Source organism: Polypterus senegalus, chromosome 8, assembly GCF_016835505.1.
Source record: "Polypterus senegalus isolate Bchr_013 chromosome 8, ASM1683550v1, whole genome shotgun sequence".
Lineage (NCBI taxonomy): Eukaryota > Metazoa > Chordata > Cladistia > Polypteriformes > Polypteridae > Polypterus > Polypterus senegalus.
The window spans coordinates 98222670-98239482 of NC_053161.1; the positions used below are offsets into that span (position 1 = coordinate 98222670).

At 33.9% G+C, this 16813-nt stretch overlaps 1 protein-coding gene across 2 annotated transcripts in view; it reads right to left on the bottom strand.

Annotated features, from left to right (window-relative positions):
• sema3d (sema domain, immunoglobulin domain (Ig), short basic domain, secreted, (semaphorin) 3D) overlaps positions 1 to 16813 on the bottom strand; it is a 197243-nt gene that overhangs the window by 146316 nt on the left and 34114 nt on the right. For both annotated transcript variants that reach the window (XM_039761472.1, XM_039761471.1), the window contains exon 2: positions 8005 to 8171. In XM_039761472.1, the coding sequence (XP_039617406.1) occupies positions 8005 to 8155 (151 nt within the window). In that variant the 5' untranslated portion in view covers positions 8156 to 8171. The remainder of the gene's footprint in view (positions 1 to 8004; positions 8172 to 16813) is intronic.

Sequence of the window (16813 nt, forward strand, 5' to 3'; positions counted from 1 at the left end):
ACACCCTGAAGATGTAAGAAGTAATTTCTAAACAAAATGGCTTGAAGTCATTCTTTACCATGTTTGCTTTACATACTTGGGTGATGGAGATTTATTTCTCCTCAGATTAAATGACCAGTCTTTCTCAGGATCATTAATCTACTATGCACCCATTAAGTACAGGTATGTAACCAGGGATTTCAAATTATAATTAAGCAAAGAAATTTGATTAATAAATCAGAAAATGTAAAACTGGTCATTTAACCAATAAACACAAAGTAAGAAAGTAATACTTTTTTTTATGAAATTAGTAAATTATACATTATGTACTGTAACAATAATCAGCAATTTGAGCCATATCTTAAAAATTAACAGAAGCATTTATCATTTTCACTTACAACTTAAAAAAAATATATAAAAAAATAAAGCTGCCAATTTTTACATAAGAAAAATAAGAACACGGTAATTGGTCCCCAAGAACAGGTATTTAGATGCTCAGCCTTTAGAAAGGATAATCACTTAAAATCTGTTCTTGTATACTTCAGTTACCTTCCTGCATCTTTCAGTTAAAATGTTTCCCCACACTTTATCTACAACTTGTTTCAGTTCTTTAATATCTGAAGGATTTCTTCAACCCCACTGCTGTTTTCAGATTTAACCATTGGTTGTCAATGAAATTCAGACTTATGCCCATATTTGTCAAGCATCTCAGAATTATTCCTAGGAATTGCACTAAAATTCTGACTAGGACAAGAATTTGTCCTATCCCAGAGTAGAACCTGAGAAGTAGTTATTAAGTGTCCTACACCTACAACCAGGTATGAGTAAGAGTTCATGTTTGTGAATTAAAAAGATCATGATTTTATGCCACCTTGGCATTCAGGATGAATTTTTGTAGTTTTCTGATACTAATGCTAAGGCTTCACCACAAACTTAATAATAATAATAATAATAATAATAATCATAATAATCATCATCATCATCATCATTATCATCATCAAAGTAATAAGACTGCGGTGGGTTGGCATCCTGCCTGGGGTTTGTTTCCTGCCTTGCGCCCTGTGTTGGCTGGTATCAGCTCCAGCAGACCCCCGTGACCTTGTAGTTAGGATATAGCGGGTTGGATAATGGATGGATGGATGGAAATGGTAAGACAAGGAGAAAAAGGAGAAGGAAAACATAATAAGGTAGAATGATGTGTTAAGGTGCATGTAATTGTTGTTGCTATATCATAACGGCATCAAGAATAATACTGTAACAAGCACCAAGATGTAAAAACTGAGACATACACGTAAATGAGACAGTGGATTCATTGATGTGGATCATTCATTTATTTAACAATAAATGATCCACAACCATACTTTCAGAAGAATCACCTTTCTGCTGTTATGGCCTCAGGAAACACCTTGTAAAATAACAGTTACTGAAACTATCCACAGCTATTCTTGCGCTGTTACTGCATTTGTGTTCAGTCTTCCAGTGTTCCTGACTGTCATGTGGCATGTCTGTCTCTGTGATATCACATTTATTTTCTGTCAGACTATGTTTATTCCAATGTCCTGAAAGTCTCCGCCTGCCTTCTTGAACCTTCCTGATTCTATAAATTGTAACGCAAATGTTCCTGGGGTTATTGGAATATTGGGCTCAGTGTACCTGTGTAATTTGTCACTGCCAATCACAAATCCAGTGCTGCCTAAGTCCATTGTAGTATGCTTGCTACTACAATACAGTCTGTATCACCTAGGTGTTGATACTGTGATATTTCTTGTGATTCACATATGTGTGGTCATCCACACCTGGGGCGATGATCTTTATTTGTATGCCATCCACCATACCAACAACTTCAGGAAAACAAGTGATTTGCATTAATGAGATACTTGATAAATAAGGTCATTTGACACATTGCTGGCTATTTCAGAACAGTCTAGCCCCTTGAACCACTTCTGGATGCTTTAGGATATATGTTTGTATGATTGTCCCTTTTGAGAATAGCTTTTATCAAAAGTGTTTGATCCTCCCATCACTGTTCTCATGCCTTCGTAGACTCCAGATATGATGATGTCATCAACAAATTTCAGCCCTTCTGACCATAAACCATCCCCACATTTTCATGCAACAAGCATTGTTTTTTTACTTTAATGAAAGTTTTCATATTTGAAAATAAAGGGTTTAATTCCTAAATATATGTACTCTTTGTTTATTATGTTCACAGAACCTTTTCTAAGAAAGGTTTAGGCCTATTTAAGTATGATTTTTTTTTTTTTAAGTTTACTGTGCCTGTTCAGGTTTGTGGTTTTGGTTGGTTTGGTGTCTTATGTATAGCATACATTTTCCAGATCTGTTCAGGTCACCTTTTGATCTTTGAAAGAGTTATATTAAAACTTTTCACCAACTGACAGAAGATAAAGTGTGGTCAGTTTTCCTCCTACATCCATTTCCAGTGGAGGGTCCAGTACCATTTTGTAGACTGTATTTTTAATGACATTTTGAACTGTAGGTTTTAGAAATACTGTACATATTTTGATTTAAAGCTTTAAACATTCACTGAAAATTCTTCTGTCTTTTTACAGATTGGAAAGATGGAGAAGAATAAGGCCTGTTTTGTCACTTTTAAAAGTTGATGCACACAAATTGGTGTTTTAATGCTGCTGACAACTTAACATAAAGTAAGGATGTGTACAGGATAAGGAGAATCAGCTCTTTTTCATCAATACCAACTGAATTCTTGTAAAATATGCCAAATATGTTGTCAAAACCTTTTTTAGAATTCTTAAACTAAAATGCTAAAGTTTATAATTGTTTTCATTATATTTTGCTTTTGCTAAGTTATGGTAAGGGAAAGTAATAAAACTGATAAGACCATTATTTTTCCTTTTTCATTAAAGTTTTAAGACCTCTCTGGGACAGTGTAACTATGTAATATAGGCTTTATGCATCCTGATGACACCCTAGGGAAGTGGAGGAGGCTAGGGAGCAGAAAATATGTCATGAAATACTACAGTTTGATCATTTTATTGCACTTTTGACCTATCACTACTCCTGAACTTTCTGTGTATTTAATTTAAAAGTTTGGAATCTATTACATTTTTTTTCATCCCTTCAAAATTGTGTTGAGGGATGCAATTAGTAGTGAAACTGATCAAGACAATGATCTTTATAGGACTGTGATAAAGAAGGATCCATATTTAGTTGCAAATTTCTCTCATCTGGTTAATGTACCTCTAACATTTTGAAGAGCTGCATATAGCATTGTGATTTGCCATGAAAATAAATAACTTACTAGGCCAGATGCTGTGAATGGCTGTCTTACATCTCCAATCAAACTGCTTCTTTCAGTCACAACTGTATGGCGATTGCTCAAGTATCAGCAGCAGCACACATCTGTTTATTTCAGCCTTTGTTATATTAAACAAAAATTACTGATTCTTTACAAAGTGGTAGATGGTATTAATAAAAACAAAATTGATAATTCCTAATTCATTTGTTTACCCGCAGAGAACCAAGAAAAATGATTGGTTCTTTATTACATCCTGGACCTCAAAAAATGTAAAACTTTGCTCCCAAAGGACGTTGGTAGTAGGATCTGAAAGAGCTACATTACAAGTGTAATTCTAAAATAACTTTTACAACAGTGCATAATCCATTTTTATATATATGATCCAGAAAGAATTTTAAGTTAGCTTCTATGCATTACTAGATATATTAAAATATCTTTTTGAGATATCTAAAATTGACTATGTTTTAAATGGGAGTTCCTGTTATTTTAAAGATATCTGGAAACCAGTTGGAGATCTTCTTAATTGCACAGGTCATTATTTGAAGATATCTCAAAATAGATATCTTCACATTAACTCACATCTGAAACAGATAAAATACATTTTAAGATGTTTCAAATTCCCTTCCTGATATCTTAAAATATGTTTCTGTTCCATTTGAGATATTTGAAAATGTATTTCAAGATAGTTATTGTTTTAATATCTGAAATGCATTTTAAGATATATTTTAAAAGAAAGTTAGCTATTTCAAATTTCTGATCATTTTCTGATTTCTGAGATACAATGAAAATACCTGAAATTCATTTTAAGGTATCTAACAATGGATGGGAAGTGTCATCGAAAACACAGGAAACTTTATATAAAGTGATTTTGAGGTATCTTAAAATGAATTTTGTATATATTAAAATGCATACAAGATCAATTTCATATTTACCAAAATGTATTTTACATATCATGAAATATTTGTCAGTTATCTCAAAGTGTACTTCAGATATCTTAAAATGTAAAGGACTGTATTTTGAGTTAACTTATAATTAGTTTCTGATATTTGGAAACTGCATTTGCAGTGGCATATATCTGAATTTCAGCAGCAGTTATCCATAAATGGTCATTAGTTGTCCTTTCTTTGCACAGCCTACATCTAAAGAATATGTTTTAAACTATATGAAATCCTTATTGATAAATTAAATATTAAATACCTTTAATAAAAGTGATGTGTTCTGTTGCAAAAAATGAATATTTGGACTTATTACTTATTACAAATACATGATAGATAAAATACACTGGCTAAATTAACTAACCTGTCAACTTGAATCTATTACTTCTTAAACATCATTCATCCTTTTGACAACTGTTAAAGATAACACACAAATTAATAATCTTTATACTTATTTGGGTGAATTAAACTAAAATTAACATCTAGGTTTTCGATTAATACTTGAGCAACACAGGATTACACAGCTAGTGATAATAATTATTCAGCTTTTGCAGACAAAGTTAAGCCAACATTCCCTTTTTATTTAAACTAAGAAATGTCTGACTTCCAAAATGTATTTATTAAATAAAATTTAGAAAAAACATTTTTAAATGGGCAACATTTAAGCATAACCTACTTAGCTAGCTGGTGTTTACTATGGTGGTTGTATTCCACTTGAGTATAACAAGGAAAATGTCACCTTTCATTCTTTTCTTATTAACGGAAGTTACTCATTCAAAGGAAAATCACTACCAATGAAAATAAAATAAAGCATTTAAGTGTTTGGAAATCAGCAGCACAATTAGTCTTGGTGAAGAAAATAAGATTACAAAATGTTTGATTGCCTGTTGTGTTGCAAAATGTAATCCATTTTTAAGGCTTTATCATGAATACTTTCAAGGGAGGCTAGCAGAAGTTAATTGTTTTTTGGACTTGAGCAAGATAAGGGAGAACGATTTATCCATTAGTCCATTTATTGAAGTCAAGTCACAGAAGTCATTGAAGTTTATCCAAATTTAGAGGGGCAAGGAATTTGAACACATCCTAGCAGCATTCAGTGCTTTGCAGAAAATAACCCTTGATGGGACACCCCATACACTCACATTCAATTACACTGGGCCAATTTAGTATTGTTAATTAAGGTAATTTCTTCAAAAAGTCTAATATTAGTATTTACAGACAAAAATGCTTGTTAATAATTCTGACAGCCCTGCGGTGGGCTGGCATCCTGCCCAGGGTTTGTTTCCTGCCTTGTGCCCTGTGTTGGCTGGGATTGGCTCCAACAGACCCCCGTGACCCTGTCGTTGGGATATTACGGTTTGGTTAATGGATGGATGGATAATTCTGACAAAATTAAATGGATCACTTAAAGGACAAGAAGCATAATTTTTCTAATTGTTTACTACCAATTTCCTTTTCTTCTGTTAAACAGAATTAGAACAGGCACACATACTTACAGACAACTTCAATAGGTAAATCTAATTGTTAACATGAATGCAGTAGCTTGCTTCTTCTAACAGCCAGTCAAGTGTGATCACTGATTATTTGAAGCATGCTGGCATGAACAATAATCTTAGCTGTTGTGTGACTAAATATTATAATGGTCAAGATGCACAATTTTCTTTTTTTTAACATTTTATTAATTTTATTAGATTCAAACAACAATCCATACAAGCAAGTCAAGTTTAACAAAACTAGGTTGAAAATGAATCAATCAAGTTACTTTGACTGTGATATGACTAGTAGTGCCAGACATGTTGGTTCCAGCACCTCAGAAACATCTGCCCTCTTGGTATAGTATATTCATGCTCTACAGCATCAAGAGTTCACAGAGAATAGTGTAGGAAACAAAAAATATCAAGTGAATTGCTGTTTTATGGGTAAAATCACCATATTAATGAGAGAGGTTAGGGTGAATGGTATGACTCAAGAAAAACCAATGGTCACAAATAATCAAACAATAGTTCTTTACAACAGGGATGTTAAGAAAAGGCACCTCTGACAACACAACATGTTGGACCTTGAAGTAGATGGGCAGAAGACCATGCTCAGTTCCACTCCATTCAGATATGAATAGGACAATGAAGGTGTAGTAGACCCAATGTAGATGACTGAAGTTTGGAAAAATGTTTCCTGGTCTGATTTCTGTTGTGACAGAATTTGGCATAAACAGCATCAATGCATGGATCTATCCTACTTTGTGTCAACTGAACTGTGTTTATCTTTAATGATCTGGTGTATGATGTCTCAGTTCCCAGAACTTCTAATGTCAATGAAAGCAGAATCATGAGTTAAATGAATTTCATGATTTTCAAAGAACTAACCAAGGTGCCCCAATATTTAAATGCTGCTTTGGAGAAATTTTGCATGGCTGGCAAAATATACCATCCTGCCAATCCAGCCAAGGATACCTATAGTATCATTTTCAAGTGAAATATCCACTTTTTTTAGTTATCTGTGCTGTAACTGGGAATGTGGCTAAATTAGGCCCACATGACGGCATGTAAGTCAGTCTGTTGTAGAAAAATTCATAACAGTTGCAATGCCATGTAAAGATACCATAGTAGGGGGTTAGAAGAATGTCTGTTGGGTGAGAGGGTACAGAAGTTTGCTTGGCACCAACTTCTGAATTATCTTAACTGGAAGAGTTTGTTCTGTCTTCTGGTGTTCTCTCATTAACAAAATGCATGCCCTCTTAAAAAACCCATATAGAAAATTTTGCTTTGACATCTTTGTGTCCAGATCAATCCTATATGATCATGAAAATGCCAGTAAGCTACTTCCCTTTCTAACCAGCTTGTGCTCAGTTAGCATGTAACTACCAAGCTTATTGTGCAAACATATTACATATGAACTTTATCTAATAGATTTTTGATGCCATGCTACATTCATTGTGATGCATCATATTAATTAACATAATTATGCCATCACAATTTCATTGTTTTTTCACAATTACTGTAACTAATTAATCCTATGATCATAATTGGTTGTGCCAATAAGCTGTAGATTTAGGTGACAAAGGCAAAGGTACTCCTTCGTACACCTGTGGCTTAACCATTGCTACACAGTACTAGATATTCACACTTTGTGTTTACTATGAATATCATACATTTTAACTTGTGTGATTTATTTAAATACCCTTTTAAAATGCTTACTGTGAATGGAGTAAGAATAGACCGATCCTGAGAATGGAGATTTGTTTTCTTCCACTTCTGTCTTTCTTTTTATTATAGACAGAAGAACATATAATCATTATATAGTACATTAGATATAAGTTAATAACCAATATAATAATATTCAAAGAGCAATGCTTAAGAAAAAGAAGCAAAGTCAGCAACATTGTAAACCATATGACCCAGAAGATTGTTTGAGCTATCTACAGAATAATATCCTATTGCATTTTTTAACATAATACAAATAAGTAAATCAAAATACTGTACTGGTTTGCAGTATACTCATATTAACTATATTGCTGTATACTACAACAATAAGATATGACTGATCCCCACATCTTGAAATCTATTGCATTGTTTGTTTTGTTGTAATTAATATATTACTGTGACATGCACTAATATTAATAACTTAACATAAATATGTAGCTGAGCCGTTGTGTGTTGTACATTGCCTTGAGGGCAGTTAAAACAGCAGCCCATTTCTTACAGTACATTTTTGTACGGTTGCAAGTAAAGAGTTTAAAGCTGCCTACTTCTAACACATAAATCATTTGAGGAAGAGAACTGTCACCTAACGACAAGAACAATTCAATTAGCTCACCTTTGTAGGACAGCTTGAGCCTCGGGATGTTTTGCTTCAAGGTGTCTGTAGGCAGAGTGCTAACAAGCAGGAGTCCCAAAAGAAGTTGGAAAATGTGAAATAGCACAACATGTTTGTTTCTTCCTGCTGCTCTCCTAATGTCTTTATCCATGATGGATTTTGTTTTTCTGCAATACAAGACAAAAATGTATATTTTTAATGTTGTTATAATTATCAGTAAAAGGACATGTTTTTCTTGTTTTAAATTATTACAATAAATAGCCAAGAGTGCAATCTAAACATTGTTTGATTATCTCTTTTACTTTGTGTTATTTTAAATAGAATATGTAAGAAAATGAAAGCAGGTTTATCACTTTATTCATTTGTTTTATTTGCTAGTGGATATTTAACCTTTGATAAATTCCCCTATTATTTTTTTCTTACTATTCTGCTGGTATCAGATTAATTAAACTGAAAATACTTTATTGAACAAACAAGTTTATGTGTTTACATTTCAAGTCCCATGATTCTGATAATATGCACAAAATAGAAACTGATTCTTTTTATGATATAGGTAAGAAACATACAATAGCCTAAACAACCAAATATACAAAAATGTAATAAAAATAATAAGCATTGCAGCAAGGACTGGCATACACACCAGCACTTGGAACAATTAGCCTGCTTCTCCACACCCTCAGTCTTCTTTTCTTGGCTGATGTTTCTTACTTCACCAAGTTACTTATTATCTAGCAAATAAATTCCCAAGGGGAAGTTTAGACAGTGCCCAGGAGTTATGTAGTGATAAAATGATAGAGTAACTTCACTCTAAAATACCATGTGGTGAACAGAAAACATAGCCTCCTGGCAGCTCCTAATCTCCAATTAATCGAAGAGTTAGGTGGCTTCCATTCAGGCCATCCCTGACCTCATAAAAACACTTGCATAAGATAATGAGCTCTCTACTTCCCCTCCTAGACAAATATATCGGGATGCACCACTGTTTCAAACGCATGCTTTTTCCCTGATCTCTTGGTTCTTTTCTGTCTTGCAAGTGCAAACATACAGTAACAATACTTAAAGCATATTGGTTATGTTAATTTAAAAAATATAGAACTCCAGATTTAGTTGATCAAGTTTTACAATGCACAAAAATAAGCTCGGCTCTGTAAAGAGTCAGTAAGTAAGACTGATGTACACTAGGTTATATGTTTTTTCTATTAAATCCTAGACTCCACCCTTCAGTATATTGATCTAAACAAGTTCAGGTAGATCAGAATTAAAATTGGCTTTACAGGTTATTCTAATCCATACCAATACAATAATAATTCTTGCAGTTGGTAATACATTGGAGACTCTAAATTTATTTAGACAAGAGAGGTGGTTTTTAAATCCATAATCATATAAGTACTCAAGAATTTGATTTGGCATTGTTGTGTCTTTTTGTTTAGATGAGAGGGAAATGCATCACCATTGTCAGGCTAAACAATTTGCTGCAGGGCATGGACCATAAAACCCGCAAAGGACGGCACAGGACTTAAAATATACAGAAAGTACTTATTGAGCCTACAGCTTCTGAGGTAGAAAATAAAACAGAATAAAGGAAGACAACCCTTGCCTGGGGGGTTATTAGAACTTCTTGTTTAATAAACAATACAGTTGTTTTTGTGTGAGCTTTAATGATCCCTAGACTCAAACTAATTACCTACTACAAAAACTTCAGCTAACTTATCGTTCACTTTCTTCATTTTACACAGACTCCTTTTCAGGCTTCTGCTGCTTTCTTTGCCGTCTCCTGCTTATCCACTTGAACGTATTCGGAGCCTAATTTGATTTGATTGCAGACATGCCTTTTGAATATGACAACTAATGGGCCAAATAGGGTCATTTTAAACTCAATAGTACTTAACCCTGGAGACAGTGTCAATCTGTGGCAAGTTATATCTGCTTAAGATTTTCTTCTCAAGAAGCTTCAAGAAGAGATCATGCCAGGAAAATCTCTAACCATCAACTGTTTTGGAAATATCCATTATATCTTCTTATGCCTATTTTAAAGCTAAAATCTGTTACTGAATAAATAAGTTTTAAGATTTTGAAAAGAAATCAAAGCTTCTCAATTGCATAATCATTGACCCAGTTTGTTATGGTGACCCTAATCAGTTTAAGATTAGTGTGAAAGGTCATAAGATTACTATTATGGTCTTTGTGTGTAATTTGACTTGACTTCAGGGTATATGCATCCGCCTCTTTGTAAATTTCCTCAAAAGATATTGAATGTCAAAGCATGTTTCCTTTAGCCATATGTTTAACCAACTAAGACCAAAAGCTTGTAAAGTAAGTAAATGACAAGGAGGTAGTAAGTAAGGTTGGGTTTATGAACATTTCCAGCCAGTGAAACCCTTTTAGGATGGCAATGTAGCACAGAGCCTGGTTCAATTGTTTTGATTCCTTGTTTCAAATCATAGCTATGGAATTGTGTTCACACTCTCATTATACATTATTCTTGTGTCATCAAAGGTACTGTAACCTGAATGGGGCGCCAGTGAACCCTCAAACCCTCCAAGACACCAACACAAGTATAAATAATAATTTGTTTTAACAAATACCTCTAAGTGATGTACAAAGACCATGCAAACACAATTCCTCTTATTTTCTCTATCTTTTTTCCTCTATTGCTCTACTTTTACTCCTCCAGGCAAGCTTCGTCCACATCCATTCAACTCTGGCTCACCTGGATGAGGTTGGACAACTTTTTAATGCCAAACTCAGAAGTACTTCCGATGTTACCCTGCTACAGGTAGGAGGTACTTCTGGGTTAGGTGGAGGTTCCTTGAAGTTGGGATGATTTGTTCCTGCAGCTACCCATGGTGGCACCCGTGGAACACTGTAGAGCTGCACTACAGGACTGTAATTCCCAGCCTACCCAGCAGGTATCCAGGTAGGCACCATAAACCAGGATGACTGCCAACTATTGTGTTGGGGGAGGAAATAGTCCATAGAATTGGTCTCCAATTCACCTTCCTTTAAACTGGCCTGCCACCTGGGTAAGGGACCTTGACTGGAACGCCAGTCCAAGCCTGGTGACCATCATAGTGTGCGTCTTAAGTTAATTTTCAATTCTATGTTGCACCTGTCAGCATGTGATGATATTCATCAAAACAGTAGAATTATGATAATAATTATGTGAGACTGTGCTCTGCTCCTAGAGATTGTCTAACAATAACAATGAAGTAATGATAGACTGGTAAAATCAATTTTATTAATTACTGGAATATTATTGCATTCTCTGAAGTGGTTACTGTATTAAGTTATTTATGCTGTACTTTTGTTGATAAATAAATCTTATGGAATGCACTGTGTTCGAAATAGTAATCTAAATATTATTATAAACAAATTTTTTTTGGACTTTGTGACATATAATAAAGTAACAAAACTAAATGTATGTCATTTGAGTGACTCATGTCCTGCATTGACCATATTGTCTAAGCTGGACTCCTGCCCTGTGCTTCATTCTATTGTGCTGACTTCTGCTATTACTAAAATCACAGTGGATCTGAAGTAAGAGAATTAAAGAAATGAAGTCATTAATTCATTAATGAATAAATATCCTTTATCCCAGCATTAAGAAAAGACTTTTTTACAAAATAAAATTGTGATTCTGGGTAGGCTTAGAATTATTGGCTATAATGAATGAAGAACCAGAAAGTAGTTATGATTAGACTTTACAATACAACTTATTTTTTGTGTAGTGCTGTTCACTGAGTGTCAGTACATAGTTTTGTGAAAATATTCTCAGTTAAAATACAAGTATTGGGTTAAACTAATTACTAAATACAGCACCAGTACACATATAAATGTAGATTTGCAAAAACACACATAGAACAAGGCAGAAACCGATTAAACATAAATGAAAAGCAATAACATCCACTCAATAATTAATTGATGAACTATGGCCAGATGACAACAGAAGAGATTTAAATTGTAAAAGAGAAAGTCAAAGGAAAACATTAGTTTAGTAATCCACTATAAACAGCTGTTACTGACCTGCATGTTAGATGAATTATTACTTAATTAGAAGTGTATATATATATATATATATATATATATATATATGATCTAAAACAACATACAAAATATTTTAGGTATCTGAAATATTTCACCAATAGTCCCGTTGAATATTAAAAAAAATGGTGAAAACATATTGCTTTATTGCTTTTTAAACTTTTACATCTACTTTCAGTGGCTGGCATGATTGTTTTCATAGTGTACTTCAAATGGGTAAACTTCATTTTTTTTAGTTCCACTCACTACTTTGTCTTTTTCTATTTCTGGTGTCCTGTGACCAAAGTATGCTGCAGAATCTATAGCCACCTTCAGGCTTGAAAAGAATGAGGGATCCTATAACCAAGATGGCACCTGTTCCTCAAGGATGTCGCATCATATGTAGATAGTAATAAATAACTTTGTTAAGTACTGTAGAATGCAGGGTGGGGTTGGACATTCTTTCAGCCTTGGTACACGTAGAGGTTTATTTTCTCCACATCCATGCTAGGTGGAGATTTTATTTTCCTTTTTTTCCTGGCCATTTAACCCTATTTTATATTTTCAAACTAGAAGTCACTAGAGTCATTAGAGATATTTTTTTATGTTATTATAATTCAAGTTTAATTTTGTTGTCATGTGTATAGAGTACATAGTGTAAATAGTAAAATGAAACTGTCTTTTGTCATCCGTAAAACAATTTGACTCACAGTTCTATTTGAATAAGTAAGTGTTAAAATAACATTGCAGTTATTCATTTTGATCATTTCTGTATAATGTACAGGTAATGAAATGCTTCTAGTCTGGTAAATAACATGTTTCTAATGGATAACTAAATTCTTACAATAAATTAGACATTTAAATTTTACATGGAGTTTTCAGCAGGGCACATCAATTATACAGTATGTGGTGGACTATATTTATAATATAGTATATAATATTTATAATATTATTATCAGCTCCACATTAGTGCAGCTAGTCTATATGTGTGGTAGTCCTAACATAAAGTTTTAGAGGTACTAGCAAGATACTTATAAATGTTGTCGGGAACTATGAAAAAATGATGCAAATTCCAGTAATGCTAAGTACATACAATATACTGAATACTGGGTCAAAGATTTTTTAATAAATTTATTTGTGTTTTATGATATCAAGAAAGGCTTGCTCTCCTACACCCAGCCAAGTTTCACTGCCTGTTTACAAACAGAGATTCTTTTGTAAGAGGGCTTAGAGGTCATAATAGCTATCAAACCTACAGCTCTACAGTAGGGCTTATCAGCTATAACATTCTTTAGACTGCTTGCAGAATTAAGTTAATTTCTTACTTTGCTGGAAACAAGGTCAAATTGCATACAAAGACAAATCAATCTGTATGAGAAAGAAGTGAATACTGAAATGTGTTACTGTAAGGTACTTCAAAATTTCACTTCCAAACTCCAAAAATAATCCACAATACAAAAAAAAGCATTACAACAAATACATATGATCCTGCTCATTAGATATTTAAGTTATAAAGGCTTCTTCTAATTTGTTAAGCTAATCAAAGTCTTCCTTACTGCCTATCTTTATAGTGCTTAAACAAAAGTGCCTACCATGGAGTCTTAAAATGTGAAAAATGTAAATAGCATAGAACTGTCATTTAAAGTTATTTCAAACTCTGAAACGATCTACAATGTCTTCCACTGATTATTTTTTATTGGAATTTTAACTTCCAGAACTCTGGGTTCAATTCCATGCAACTCTGATACAATGTGCGACTCAGGGCAAGATACATAACCTTCCCCAATTGTAGAGAATAGATGTAAACTTTTCTGCAGTTTTTTTATATAACACCTAGTTTCAGATGATAGTTACTATTGACAAGTTATATTTTTCTTATTATATGAAAATAATGTAACACATTTCAAACCAACACAATCCTGTCCAAAATTGAGAGGGGCTGAGGCTATCTTGATGGAACTGGACACACAGCAGAATCAGGCACATATCAACAGTCACACAAAGGCCAGTTTAGAATTACCAGTTAACCAAACCTGCATGACGTTCAATGCGTGCCTGAAAATAAAACTCTTGGAGGAATCTCTACAAGCACAAAGACATGGCATTGGATTGAACCATGTGCACTGCATCCATGTGCCAGCAGTGCTAAGTGCTGTACTACCATACCATCCTTGTTCAAAAATGTGTTTGCTTAGAACAAAGCTGAAGGCAAACCGTTTTACAATATGCTCTCGTTCTATGATATACTGTAGCATTCCATGAACAAATACTTATTTCCTGTACTTTTGAATGTCTCATTTATCTTAATGTTAATAGCTATCATGTCTCTCATCCTTAAAAATATTTTTTTCTTTGTTTCTTGGCCTCTTGGATAAAACTTTAAACTTTGCCAATTTGACTTCTCCAAGCTTACAAGCTTACAACAGGTAGAAAAGCACATTATTACAGAACAATCTCTATGTTTTTGACAATTTAATAATTTTGTCTTGAACTGACTTTTGATATTTTTGGGGGTATACATAGTTATGTAATCCACACCTTTTGAAAGAGCACTATATAAAAAAAAGAATTACTTTATTGTCAATAATATAGAGGTCACATGTGATAGTTAATTAACAAGAGAGTTTTTTTTATAAGGTAAGGCAATAAAACAGTCCATCAAGGTTGATTTTAAAGCTCAGCATTAGCACAAAGCCTAAACATTGAGCAAAACATTAACATGAAAAACTTATAATTTACATTATGTTCAGTACATTCTGTATTTTATGAATATAATTTGATTTATAATTATTAATTTCAGTCACAATGAATATCTAAACCAGGGGTGTCCAACTCCAGTTCTGGTGGGCCGCAGTGGTTGCAGGTTTCAATTCTGACCATCTTCTTAATTTGTGAGCCGTTTTTCCTGCTGATTAACTTGTTTTAATTGATGTGACTCAGACCCCTTAGTTGTTTCTTTTTCCTTAATGAGCGGCCAAACAATAACGAGACACAAAATAAGCTGCCACATGACCAGTTAACCTGACAATAAATAAAGGTGGATGTCTTGGTCATGTCAGTCTGCTCAGGTCACCAAAACATCTTGATGGTGGTCTTAGAAAAAGTCTTATTAAGGAACTGGTTGGAGTGAAATTGGTTGGAGTTTGACGTTCCCATTTAGCTGGTCATCTCTCAGCTCATTTCACATCTCATTTCTGTTTGGCTGCCATTTAATGAAGAAACAAATCAATTTAGAAGACTGAATCCTTAAAAACAGGGCTATTAAAATGAAGAGAAAAGGAGTTAATTAGCAGTTAAAACTGCTTGCTGATTAGAAAAAGGGGTAGAATGAAAACCTGCAGCCACTGCGGACCACCAGGACCAGAGTTGGAAACCCCTGTTCTAAACTATTATGATTTTGATATCCTTGGATTTTGTTTTGTTATGTATTCATGTATTTATTAATTACGTTTCATTCTGATACGCCACCATTTTGAATCATCCATAAACATTACAATTTCTTAGCCCATTTGTTATGTTTCAGCCAGGATGTATTCTCTGGATTAGCTTTATTTTCTCTTTTATTGTTGTTTTTGCTATTTTGTACTTTATCATTTTTCATATTTCTATATAATTTCTGTTATATTTATTAATAATTTAAAACATACATACTGTTTCTATAAATGTTCTGAAGTCCCATTTGTTTTGTGGGTTGGGGGTCACCCTGATATCACTGCTGCAGACTTCTCACTTTATATTTACTTATTTGGCTGACACCTTTATCCAAGACGACATAACGTTTATGATACAATTGGTTAGATTTGTTTTGGTTTTCCAATTGGAGCACAGGCAGGTCAAGTGACTTGCTCATGGTGACACAGTGTCAGAGCCAGTTTGTGTTTGGAGATTACTGTAAGAATTATCACTGTAAGAATACTGTAAGTATATTATAACATATTTTTTCACTGTTTCCTTGAATATTTGATTGTTTATTGGGACCTGTTTGCTTTGGACTGCCTTTTAGGCACATCCTTTTTGCCCTTGCTTTTCTGTTTTGTGCTTCCCTTTGCTTTTCTGTCAATAAATTATCAGTTAATAAAGATTTCCTGTTTTCTAAACAAGCCAGAGGTGCATGATTTACCTCTTCTTGGTAAGTATATTTTGTATATTTCGGGACTTATACAGTCATTTTGATCTTTCAAAGGTAGCTTCCCATATTAAGGCCTATTGAGGCTAATGCCGATGGAGCTGGTCAGTGAGGTGTTTTTGGAAGTCTCACTCCTTTTTGTTGTGTTTGTGACTCCAATTCACAACATTATTGTTCATGGTTGTCTTCATTTTGTTTACCATTGTCACAGAAAATACTGGTCATTTGACCAACATTATGTCATGGGTGCTGTGGTGGGCTGGCATTCTACCCAGGGTTTGTTTCCTGCCTTGCGCCCTGTGTTGGCTAGGATTGGCTCCTGCAGACCCCCGTGACCCTGTAGTCAGGATATAGCGGGTTGGATAATGGATGGATGAATGTCATGGGTGACATCTTCATCTTGCTTCATCCTGAAATTGAAATGATAATTAAATATGTGCCTTCATGCTTGGTTTGTGTCTTTTGATTGTTTTGGTTTTTAACCTTTGCTTTGCACTTTTGACCTTGATTTCTGTTCACTGCTTTTGGCTTGAAACTTTGATGATTTTGCTTTTCTAACTCTGACCTTGCAATACATTTTTGACCACTCATTTGCTTGGCCCTTTCATCTCCTGATAGGCTGCCTTCACCCCTATTCTTTCAAGACAAATGCCATTTTGAAAG